The 13,052-nt window shown below is 50.0% G+C and overlaps 1 protein-coding gene across 1 annotated transcript; it reads left to right on the forward strand.

The window, feature by feature from the left end:
* Positions 1-3,784: 3,784 nt before the first annotated feature.
* On the forward strand, positions 3,785-11,454 carry LOC123090035 (uncharacterized). Its single transcript, XM_044511524.1, has 4 exons — positions 3,785-3,965; positions 10,243-10,488; positions 10,565-10,813; positions 11,394-11,454. Exons 1-4 carry the CDS (start codon positions 3,785-3,787, stop codon positions 11,423-11,425), a joined length of 708 nt encoding a protein of 235 aa, XP_044367459.1. The 3' UTR covers positions 11,426-11,454.
* Positions 11,455-13,052: the final 1,598 nt, after the last annotated feature.

The raw sequence follows: 13,052 nt of genomic DNA on the forward strand, positions 1-13,052 counted from the left end.
AATATTCTCGTGAAATTTCATGTCATTCCGAGAACTTTTATTTCTACATAGAAATAACACCAGGGCAATTTTGTTGAAAATAGCGTCAGCCCGGGTTAGTTCCATTCAAATCATGCAAATTAGAGTCCAAAACAAGGGCAAAAGAGTTTGGAGAAGTAGATACGATGGAGACATATCAGCGCCCGACCCCCATCAGAACAGGATAGGGGGCTCTCGTTTGGAGGGCCTCTGGCCTGACCAGCGTGACGAGGGAAGCCTTCGGGCACTGTCGTGGAATTATCACGTCAGATGTCCTAGTGTGAGGACTTAGTCATGGAGCCATCGCAACGAGAATAGCTTAAAGGGATTAAATCGGACAAAGGACACGGGGAGTTTATACTGGTTCGGCCCCTTGCGGTGAAGGTAAAAGCTTACGATCCAGTTGTGGTGGAATTGATGGGGTCTCGATGATCAGGGAGCGAATCTGGTTTACCTGGCTCTCGAGTTGTTGTTTCTTGTCTTTGAACCGCCGTCGGGTCGTCCCTTTATATACACAGGTTGACGCCCGGCGGTTTACAGAATCCCGATGCCGGCTCATACACGTGTCCGGCTCGGTTTCTACCTTTTCCTATCTTACAATACAAGTTACATATCGCATGGCGGTTTATGTCTACGAGCCCTAATCCGCCTTTGGGCTCTGGGCCTTTAAATCTCTGTAGTAAAGCACCGTACTCCTTGTCTTCATGGGCTTCAATACGGATGACTCCTTATGAGTATAACCCGGCCCCTCCTGGGCGGTTTATACTCAGTAGTTATATCCCCAACAGGCACCATGTGGAGGTGTGCTTCAACACGCGCCTCTATGAGCAAGGCGCGAGGCGCCAGGCATGCAAGAGCTCATCACCAAGGCAATCGAAGAGCTTCAGGAGGCATGAGCCATGCGGGGCGAGCGTCGGCCCACACCATTATGTTCAGCCATGGCCCTTGACATGGGCGGCGGGCTGCACGTCTGCGTCAACATCCCAGGCCTCAACACGGCTGCTTCGCAAGACCTCTTCTGTCCATCCCGCGTCGGCCGGAGTGGGAGCTACCCATGCAGCTACGTCCCGCTGTTTGACCTCCTGAATGTGGCCACCTCATACCAGCACTTCACGCAGGGTACCATGGCGGCCCACGAGGCCAGGCGCCAGGCGGTCCTGTCGGAGGAGGTACCAGACCCTCGCGAGCTCCCCGGACCTCCTGAGCCTCCTGGGCCTCGGGAGCCGGTCGGCTCGTGAGGAGCTATCTCTACAGTGCGCATCTTCAGCTACCCCAACGCTTCTGTAATGATGGTGCCAGGTGACTTTATGGTTTGTTCAACTTAGGGCGCCCCTCGGGCTGCATCATCCTCATGCTGCTAGGGCCCGGGCCCGTAGTTGTGTCGTTTTTGTGCATGTATCGGAACTAGCCTTGCCTTTATGAATTTCCCAAGTATTTCAACGGCATGTCTAGTGCTTCGTCCCCACGATGTCACTCGCCCTCTCAACCTGCCCACGACCGCCTCATGATTAAGGACTGTCATAGCGTTTGTGCTCGGGTCCGTCCCTGCAGCGCTGTCGAATCCAAATGACCGAGCTCTGTCCCGCGGGCCAGCTCCTATGTGCGTCACCTCCTGGGGTCCTTGGTGCCTTGTTCTCACATGAGCTAATCGCGTGGAGGTGAGTAAGGGCGCACAGCCTGGTTCGTACGACCGAATTTCGACGCTTCGCCGTAGCGGGAGCCGTGCGCCGGGTGTTTTCCGTCGGAACGTTGCATATGAAGACTTGGCACGGCGTTTGTGCTCAGGTCCGTCCCTGCAGCGTCGATAAAACCAATGGTTGAGCTCTATCTAGCGGGCCGGCCCCGTTCATGTCACCTCCTGGGGTCATTGGTGTCTGACCTTCTCATGCGATAACCTCCGGAGGGGCATTCAGCACAGGACCTCCCCCCATCACCCCACAGGTTTCTCATGAGCGCCCTGCGCCAAAATTCAGGCACAACCCGCCTTGAGGTAGGGCCTCCATAGTCCCGCAGTGGCTCACGAGTGCCCAGATACACCTCCTCCAGTTCTGCCGTGCTAGCCATGCGTATGAACGGGGCTGTACATGCCTCGGAGCCCCCCCCCCCGAGGGAACTCCCACCCACGCACCAGTGGAAGCCCATGCTCCGCGCTGGCGGATAACATGGTCGAGGAGCGACTATGCCCACGCACTAGTGGAAGCCCCATGCTCCGCGCTGGCAGACGACACGGTCGAGGAGCGACTATGCCCACGCCAAGTGGAAGCACCATGCTCCGCGCTAGCGGATAAACAACTGAGGGCGCCCTAGCGGCCGCACCAACCTCAGGATAGCCTGCTCGGTCCTTCGTATGGTCTTATCGTGCAGCTTTCCCCGCGGGAGGTACGCACGAGGGGGCTGGACACTGGGGCTGTGCTAAGGCCAGGCCTGGCACACACCACCCTACCAGGTCCGGGTACCTGGTCTTCTCGCATCCCCCCAAGCGAAAGCTGGTGAGAAAAGGTATGGAGGACTCTAGATTAGCTTAGATGATGCTCAAATTTCCTTCATGAGGGTTGTTCGTACGTCAAGGGGGACCCCTGAGCATCACGACTCAGGGGCCTCAGTAGTCACATAGCCCCTCGCCTCTTGGTCTCGTCCTGGTGATCCGGATGCCCCAACGATGGTCGAGGTATGAGCAGGGCTGGGCCTTGCTGACGCAGAACACTAAGGCAAATAGGAAGGAAATTAAGCACGGAAAGAAAATCGCGGAGTTCTAGCAATTATTGCAACACACGCAGTGTTCCACAAATTCAAGCAGAAGTCTTTATGCGTCCATGAGGCACGGTAAATATTGCAGGTTGAAACTAGGAAGAAGCGCCACCACCGCCTTGGCCATCATCACCACTTGTCCTGGTCGTCAGGAGCACGTCGTCGACGTTGTTGCCGCCATCCTTGCTATCGCTAATCTCCATCACCGGAGCCCCGGGATTGGGGACGCAGAGGAACTTCTTCAGCAAGGCATCTACATGATCCTTCAGGCCTCCGCAGCAGCGGCACGGGTCTCAGGAGCCACCGGGTGGATCGATGCATCGAGGTTGAAGCTTGGGTCCTTGAGGTAGAGATGGTTGAAGACACGCATCGCAGCCGCGGTGAAGAGCGAGCGGCACTCCTCCTCCAAGAAGGAGTCCACTTTAGTGGCGGCACCCTTAAGCGCTTTGGAGAGCAAGGGAAAGAGCCCTGCAAGGCCATCTTCAGGGGTCGCCATCGGCTCTTCGTACCCTCCCCCATGGATGGAGCGTAGTGCCTCGCGAAATCTGAGCTCAAGGGAGAGGAAGGCCTCACGTCCTACGACCGCTTCCTTCTCGGCGGTGGCAAGCACCTTCTCCCTGGCCTCCAGCTGGGTTGTTGCCTCGAAGATGTGCTGAGCATGGGACGCTTGGGCCTTATCCACCTCCTCCTTCAGCTTGGCTACATTGTCCCGCTCCGCGGCTTGGTCGGTGGCCACCTGTGCCAGCTCGATGTCGTGATCAGCGGACTTTGCTTCATGGCCCCTCTAGTCCTCTTCATATTGCTGAAGTCGTTGGGCGAGCGAGGCCTGCTCCTCGTGGAGGGCCTTCAGCTTGGCCTCCACCTTAGAACGACGCTCCTCCGCAAACATAGCATTGGTCAATGCTACGTCACGAGCCTCCTTAGCTTCGGCGCCCTCCTTCCTGCCTTCAGCGGTGGTAGCCTCGGCCCGACCCCAGGCCGTCTTGGCATACATGTCGACCTGGAGCCACCCTAAGATATGCCCGAGGCACTCCCTCATGAGACACCGATCGACATCTTGGAGGTCGGCTCAGAGCTGACCGAGCGCGACATAGGCTTCGTCCAGGGCGCCTGGCCTCATGAGGGGGCCACAGTCTGCCAGCACAAGGGCCTGGGGAGGAGGCGGCACCGGCACGTCGGCTGGCATCATCGCCAAGGAGGTAGTAGCGAACAGTTTGGGGCACGGGGAGGCTCCGAGCCCCCCTCGGGCATGAAAGGGATGGACATTTTCGCGGCCTACTGGCCCGTGGGGCCAGGCTCCTCCCGAGGCTACACCACCACATCCTAGGGGACCTTCTCCGTAGTGAGAGGACGAGAGGCGACCTCTTTCTCATGTGCTAGAGCCGCAACGGCTGCGGGTGGCGCTTCCGGAGTCTCGGCTCCTTCTTCCCCTTCTTCACCATGACGCTCATCCTGCTCATTAGGAGTGGAGCGATGTGGGCACGGCGCCAAACAAAAACAAGGTAAGGTACTTACTCGTCGGGGTCGATGTACGCCCTCTTCTCCTTCCTGACCGGGGCTGGGGCACCTCCGCTCTTCCTAGGCGCGGCCTTTGTTGCGCTTGGCGGGTTGGCGGGTGTCACTCCCAATATGCGATACTATCCTAAAGAGACTCGAAGGTCCCACCAAGGATAGAACCGCATATTGAAACACTCTTGCAAGGTGGATATCATTACATCAACATTACATAATAGATGGGGATACATACAAGAGGCATAGAATGCCACACGAATACAACATCATCATACATAAGAGCATCATCCGTCTACGGATGAAACACAAACAGAAACTCAAACAACATCCACCCTGCTAGCCCAGGCTGCCGACCTGGAACCTATCCCCTGATCGAAGAAGAAGCAGAAGAAGAACTCCAAGACAAGCAAACATCGCTCTCGCGTCATGATCATCGCATAACCGGTACCTGCAACTGTTGTTGTAGTAATCTGTGAGCCACAAGGACTCAGCAATCCCATTACCATGGGTATCAAGACTAGTAAAGCTTAAATGGGTAAGGAAGGGGTAAAGTGGTGAGGTTGCAGCAGCGACTAAGCATATATGGTGGCTAACAAACGCAAATGAGAGCGAGAAGAGAATAAGCGGAATGGTCGTGAAGCTAGCAATGATCAAGAAGTGATCCTGAACTCCTACTTACGTCAAACATAACCCAAAATCGTGTTCACTTCCCGGACTCCGCCGAAAAGAGACCATCACGGCTGCACACGCAGTTGATGCATTTTAATTCGGATCTGGTGTCAAGTTATCTATAACCGGACATTAACAAATTCCCATCTGCCGCATAACCGCGGGCACGGCTTTCAAAATATTATACCCTGCATGGGTGTCCCAACTTAGCCCATGATAAGCTCTCGCGATCAACGAAGGATATACCTTCTCCCAGGAAGACCCGATCAGACTCGGAATCCCGGTTTACAAGACATTTTGACAATGGTAAAACAAGACCAGCAAAGCCGCCCGATGTGCTGACAAATCCTGATAGGAGCTGCACATATCTCGTTCTCAGGGCACACCGGATAGGTCAGCCTACGAGTAAAACCAGCCCTCGAGTTGCCCCGAGGTGGCCCCGCAGTCTGCCCGTTTTGGACCAACACTTAGACAAGCACTGGCCCGGGGGGGGGGACTAAAATAAAGATGACCCTTGGGTTAATTACTCCCAAGGTAAAAGGTAGGTGGTGGTGAGGCAAATGGTAAAACCAATGTTGGGCCTTGCTGGAGGAGTTTTATTCAAAGCGAATTGTCAAGGGAGTCCCATAAATCACCCAACCGCGTTAGGAACGCAAAATCCGGGAACATAACACCGGTATGACAAAAACTAGGGCGGCAAGAGTGGAACAAAACACCAGGCATAAGGCCGAGCCTTCCACCCTTTACCAAGTATATAGATGCATTAACTAAATAAGAGACATTGTGATATCCCAACATAATCCTGTCCACCATGGAGCAATCTTCAACTTCACCTGCAACTAACAATGCTATAAGAGGGGTTGAGCAAAAGCGGTAACATAGCCAAACAATGGTTTTCTAAGAAGGGTGAAAAGGTTAGAGGCTGACATGGAAAATTGGGGAGGCTTGAAGAGCAATTGATAGGTAGCGCAGCAAAGCGATAGAATGAAGCAACTAGCATAGCAATGATAGTAATGAGATCCAAGGTCACGGTCATCTTGCCTGAAATCCCGCCAGGAAGAAGAACGAGTCCATGAAGAAGATGAAGCCACGAAGACGAACCAAGCGTAGACGAACGAATCCTCACGATCGCAACGAAACGGGAACTATCGAGAAGAAGCACACAACACGGTAAACACACCACACATGAGCAAGGAATGATGCACACACAAGCATGATGTAAGACAAGACTACATGAAGCTACTCATGGCAAGAGATGATGCATACAAGAGCAACACATCAAGGCAAGTTTAAATGAGGCCGGAAACAACATATAACAATCCCGATAAGTCCTCATATGCAAATTTCGAAATTGGTCCAGATCTGAATAAACCTTATGTTCCAGTTGTTAAACAGCAAGTTAAGATACACCAAGATAATCTACACGAAATTCTAGTCAAGTTATATATAAAGTTCATTCAATTCGGAGCTACGGCCTAGAAGATATGAGCAAAACAAGTTAAACATGGCATTGATGCAAAATGCATACAAACATCAAGCAAACACCTCAAAACAAGGATGCAACATGATAATATGAAACTGCATGCAAAATCAAGCAAGTTTCATATAGAGCACACTCAAAACGGAGCAATGGTTCAACACATACACTCTATACAAGTTATAGCAACAATCTGTCCAAAACAACAACTAGGCATATTGCAAGCATCAAAATAATATGTACAACATATCAACATAAGAACATAAGGCATGGGCATGATGTACAGGTAAAGCATAACAAAACATGAACACTGAGCTATCTCCAGAAATCACTAGAACATGCTCAAACACACATGGCAAGATTGCAAATGATAATAGTTTCAGACTTCGCAGAAATAACATCAGGTTGCAATGTTTAGAGCTATCAAACAACATGCTACAGGAACTTATCATGGCAAACAAAGGCATGGCAAGAATCTACTAAAGCCATAGAACAATAGTCCTTTACTGACCATGAGCCAAAAAGGAACAGAAGATATGATGGCACCCATGTAAACATGGCAAGTTATATGACAGATTCATACATGGCAGGAAGAACAATAAGTAGGCATGTTGGTGAGCTTGAACCACTCACCACAGAGCAACACATGGCATGGAAAGGCAACCAACGGTAATATGGCATATGTATGAAGCTAAGCATGGCAAGAGCAAGTTTATCGGATGCATGGATCACTAGCAACAATCATGGCAACACTGAACTTCATGTTAACAGGCTGACAGCAACATTATTTAGCAACTTGAGGGCAAGATTACAACAAGCTACAGCAGGCTATAAATGCAACCCGGGGCATGGATGGATAGAGCATGACATATATAACAAAACATCCTTAGGGAACATCTCCAGATTATGCATGGAATGACTTGTAGCAGCAGGTTTACATAGCATCACAAAATAACAGATTCAGCCTAGCAAAACAGTAACAGCAAGTACACTACGTCACGAGCTCGATTCACTTACCACAAGTCATTGTATGACAAGATAAGCATAGCATCAGCAAGAAGACATGTTTATGAAACTAGCCAAGGAAAGAACAAGTTCATAGCATGCAAGGACCAACTACAACAACCTTGGCAAAATTGAATAACATGTAAACAATCTGCCTGGAAACATTTTCTAACAAAAGTAGAGCACGAAAATGACATGCTAGACTACTCCATAATTGCAAACAGGGGCATGAATGGATAGCGAATAACCATATGTTCAAAACATACTTAGTGAAGTATCTCAAAATATGCTTGGATCTCTCTGTAGCATCAAGTTTACATGCCATAAAAATAACAGCAGAACAGGGACCGAAATCAGCAACATCACAAAGCCTAGTTTGCATGCTTGTTCTAGTCACCACATTGATCACAAAAATACATGGCATACACCCCTGTAAAGATGGCATGATGTAGCACAAAACACATATAGACATCAACCTCATAGGATGCACACATCAAACATGGCAAAAATGACAAATGAACATGTTCTGTTAACAGACAGCAGACAACATTATATAGCACTCTTGCAATGATGATTCAGGCATCAAGATGAGCTCAAATGAACATGGTGCAATGGAATGAAATGTAGAGCATCTCACAGTGAACATTTTGATATATTATGCATGCAAAACGGTGCGGTATGCAAAGAGTTATGGCATGTCTAATATGGCACCAGAATGTAATAATTTCAGGACTTAGCCGATTTTTATAAAAAAAACAGGACGAGCGTCCAATAGTATCATGCGCGCAGGGCGGGATTTAGGCGCCTCACCACTGGGCTTGGCCCAGGTCGGGGGGAGAGGCTTGGCAGGCTGGGGCATTGGGCCGGATCGCGGGGAAGGCCCACGCGGCGCGAGGGGGAGGTTGGCGCTCGTCGTCCTGCCCGACAAGGCCGATCGAGGCCAAGGCAGGGCGGCGGCGGCGGCGCCTGAAGGCGGCACCGGCGACGTGGCAGGGCCGGGAATGGCGGGCGACGGCACGGGAAGCCGGATCTGCCGGATCCCGGCCGGATCCGGGCGGTGAGGCGGCGGCTCGGAGCTCGTGTTCCTGTTCATGGCGCAGAGATAGAGAGAGAGGGGGTTAGGGTGAGAGGGAGAGGAAGAACGAGGGAGGAGGCGGCGGGGCTGCACTCATCTGGTCGCCGGCGGCGGGCCTGCAAGGTGGCGGGGGAGGCAGCCGGTGGCGGGGATGGACGGCGGCGCGGGAAGCCGGCGGCGCTGGATCGAGGGGCTCCTCCCCTCGAGCGGTTGCGGGAGCGGGGATCCAGGCGGTGGGGCGCGCGGGCTCCTTCGGGCCCAGATTGGCCCGGGGCGGGCCTGGTGCGGGCCGCGAGGGCCACGGGAGGTGGCTAGGGGGCGTGGGCGACGTGGCAGCCCCCGGTTGGCTGCGGCCGGCGGCTACGGCGGCGCGTCCAGTGGCGTGGCGCCAAGTGGCGCTGAGGAGGTGGCCGGCGGTGGAATTTGAGGTGGAGGCGGCGGAGATCCCAAGGAGGAGGGGGGTTGGCTGCGGCTGGGGTTAGGGAAGGGGGTAGGCTGCCCAAAATGGAAGGAGGAGGGGTTTAAAAAGGTAGGGGTTAGGGTTAGAGGGTGCTAAAGGGGGTTTTGGAGCCTCCGATCTTGATCGGACGGTTCCGGACGCGAGGGGGGGTAGGCTGGGCCTAGGAGGGGTTTGTGGGCTGTGCTAGAAAGGCCAGGGGCTGAAGCAAAGAAGAGAGAGAGGCCCGACAGCAGTTTTGGAGACCGAAACATCCGACAAATATATCAGCTATATCGCGGTTATATATTTAACGGATGGGCAGTCAAACGAACTCCGAATGCGACGAAATTTGGCAGGCGGTCTGTCTACACTATAATAAGACTGCACGCCAACTCTCACCCCATTTCGAGAACATTTTTATGCCACTTATAAAATAATATTTCGGAGGTGCCGCGGGCGCGTGCGAGTGTGTCCGGAATCGAAACGGACAACGGAGAGAACCGGCGGAACCCGAACGGATGCAAGTTTTGAAAAGCATGCAGATGAAATAGAGATGATGACATGGCAATATGCAACACGCAAGCAAATGACATGGCAACGACGACGAATAACTGGCAAACACCTGGCGCATCGAATCCGGGGCGTTACAACACTCCTCCACTAACAAGAGATCTCATCCCGAGATCTTAGGGCCGATGTAACATCCCAAATTTTCAGATTTGGAATGTTAATAGGATCATTCTTTGTCATCATGATTTCTATGCATATTTGAATTATTATTATTATTGTTTATTCAAAGTGTTTTCCAACTCAAGGCAAAAATATTTGGAGTGGAGATAATATGACTTCTCGCCTATTAATTAGTTATGGAAAATGCTAAGAATATATTCTGGTGTCTACCTAAATTATTTTGTCTTTATAAAAACTCAAAATTGTTTTATAGTGGTTATTATGTTGCTCTTTATGTGCTTGTTTTGCATAAAATAAATTTTCAAAATTTAATTTGTGTTGTAAAAATGTTCACTGTTTTATATAACAGTAATAATATTTCTATGTATATTTCTGGTATTTTTAGGAAGTAATCTGCTATTGTTTTTGTTTTAGCCAATAGTTTACTGTGCAGTTGGGCAGCGCTGTAGCAAAACCAGCGCGCAGTCTCTTTTTCCACGCCCGCGCGCGCGCTAAGCAGCAGCGCAGCAGCAGCCGCTAGCAGGCCGGCGGCCCGTTTCTGCAGGCCTCAACTCACCGCGAAATTTGTTTTTGTTTCCTCCTGTGCCGCTGACACTTGGGGCCCGCCAGGTCGTCTCTTTCCTCAAGACGAACTCCTGTTCGTTCACGAGTTCTTCCTGCCGATCCAAGTCCTCGCCGATTTGGCCAAGTCTTTGCCCCTAGGCCACGGAATCCACTCTATATATATTCCCCATCTTCTTCTCTTTCGACTTTTGGCAAATTTTTGTCTTCCCGTGCCCGTTTCGCCCGGATCCGATCTTGCCGGAGTTCGCCGCTGCAGGAGCATCTCGCCGGTTGTTTCCGTCGACGCAGAAGGTTCCCAGCACCTACTCTTGCCCCTGTTAATTCCGCCTTGGTCTCTTCTCTCTCCCTCACCTATTAGTTCTCGCAGGGAAGCACCCATCCGAGTGCTTCGACCTCCGCCCCGACGAACACCACCGTCGCCGCTCCAGCCGAACCTCACGGACGTTAGCACAAGGACCGGTCGTCCCGGAGGACGTTTTGGAGTTCGACGTGTCCCTCCTCGCCTCGTCCTGTTCTCCCCGAGCTCGGGAGGCCTTTCCAGCGACGCCAGCTTCAAATCCGAGCCGCGCCGCCGCCGTCTCATTCAATTCCGGCCGGCCTACTCTGTTCCTCTCCGGTGAGCCACCCTTAGCCGTCCGATCTCCATCCAACCGCTGGTATTAGATAGCCTGTGTTTTTTTTTATTTCCGACCGGTATGCGTTATGTAGCGGCCGTTCGTCCGTTAACCACAATAGCAGACACCCTACGGCCACTCACACCTTGCCATGTGGCAACGCCACAGCAGCCGCGGCAGTTCTTCCCAGAACGCTTTTATGGCATAATTGTTCTTTGCAGATTCCATATCAAATTTTCATTTAGGTTTATCTTGAGATCCGTAACTCCAAATTCATCGATTCTTTTTCCTGTGTACTCGTAGTGACCAGGAGAATATTGAAGAACCAAAGTTTCACATTTTTGAACAGTTCAAATTTGAATTTGTTTAAATTTGAATTCAAACTTCCGGAGGCCCTATCTTTCAAACTGTTGATCCAAATTAGTTGATTCTTTTTGCATTGTGATCCTACTAGCATGTAGATAATATATGCCTACTAATATGTTCTGTTATTTAAGTCTTTATTTGAATTCGTTGTTGTTTACTTTATTTTAGTGTTATGTGAGCATAGTTTATTTATCGTTACCTCCGTTAATCGTATAGATTGTCCGGAGTGTGAAGCGGATCGGAATTAATTGTTAGAGTACTTCAGCACCGTTCAAGGCAAGTTTGCACTTTTGATTTTGATCATCCTATATTCTGCTATGCATGTGTGATTTTTATGCTATGACATGTGCTTGGTTTGATATGTATGTTCTGTGTTGTCATATTCTGGTGTGATCAACTTGCTATGATAGACGTGGGCATATGTCGAGTGATCCATGAAAGTGGTGAGTGTTTATAGCCGTAGGCTCGGGATTATTAACCAGGTGAATGCGTCACTGGCAGAGCGCTCTATTGTCCCTAGAGAATGCGCCATTGACAGAGCGCACTTGAGACGAGGTTTAGTTTTCGGAACTTAAATCAGGTGAATGCGTCCTTGGCAGAGCGCTCTATTGTTCCTAGAGAATGCGCCACTAACAGAGCGCACTTGAGACATACTTCTGAAGTTCTTGTCATGTTTATTTAGAATCTTTGGGTTATCTTGGGCGAGTAAATTAGAGACGGTTGTGAGTTCAGGTAGTGGAGGTAGGTGAAGACATTCTTCTCCAAACTAGTGTGTTTTGTTTGTCATACATTGCTTTGTGGATGTAGGTTTGCTATATCATATTGTGTGATTTGCCAATACATTCAATGTATTGACCCTTGTGGCTGCAACTTATCATGTTGCAGGATTTTCAGATGATCAGTGAGATACAGTAGGGTTGCGAGTCTTCACTCGACATGTTCTTCAGTGGGCATTGATGGACTCATCGTTGATTATGCTACCTTTCCGCTGTTATTATTGAATAAGTTAGCCATGTGCTATTCAGTTTGTAATACTTTATAACTTCTGGATCATACGTTATGTTAAATGATGCACTTGTTATTTGATATTCATATGTACTGTGTGTGCTAGCGAGTTGATCCAGGGACTAGCACTGTGAGCACAGAGACATCGAATCTTATCAGGTTCGGGTCGTTACAGCCGAGACGGAAGGGAAAAGGGATGAGGTGAAGCAAGAACTTAAGAGAAGAAGCAAAGAATCGAGAGCACTCGAGAAAAAGAGAGGAACGACGAGAATCACGAGAATCGAAAGCTCACTGAATCAGATAGACTATGAAATAACTCCGGTTAGAACGAGATAAGAAACGAATAAGACTGAAAGGATTTAGGCAGCACTCCGGCTGAAACATGGAGGAACAGAACACGAGTTTGATAAGACGGAATGATACTTGATGAAGACATGACACAAAAACTCCGGAAAGAATTGAAAGAGAATTGAATGAAAAGAATTTAGAAGGATTGAATGGAGTTGTTGAGAAAATCAACAACGAAAGAATAAGCTTGATGTGGACTTATGGATAACATCTCAAAATTTATGAGCTGATAACCGACCACGAGCGGAAAAGATTAAATAATTGGGAAGAAATAAGAAATGCAAAACTCCATTCCAAAAGATACGAAGAATTAAATGCACCTCGCGAAGCAAGAAGAAGAATACTTGAGCTTCGCCTACAAGAATCTTGATGAACACTTGAGGAATGAATTAAATCCTGACGAACCACCATGAAAAGCTCCGTTGACAAATGGATGATGAGATAGAATTGAGGGATGAATAGAATAAGATTAGCCTTGCGATGATTTAGATGGAGGTTCCAACAAAATGGCCGTGGAAATTT

The sequence above is a fragment of the Triticum aestivum genome, chromosome 4B, assembly GCF_018294505.1.
Source record: "Triticum aestivum cultivar Chinese Spring chromosome 4B, IWGSC CS RefSeq v2.1, whole genome shotgun sequence".
NCBI lineage: Eukaryota > Viridiplantae > Streptophyta > Magnoliopsida > Poales > Poaceae > Triticum > Triticum aestivum.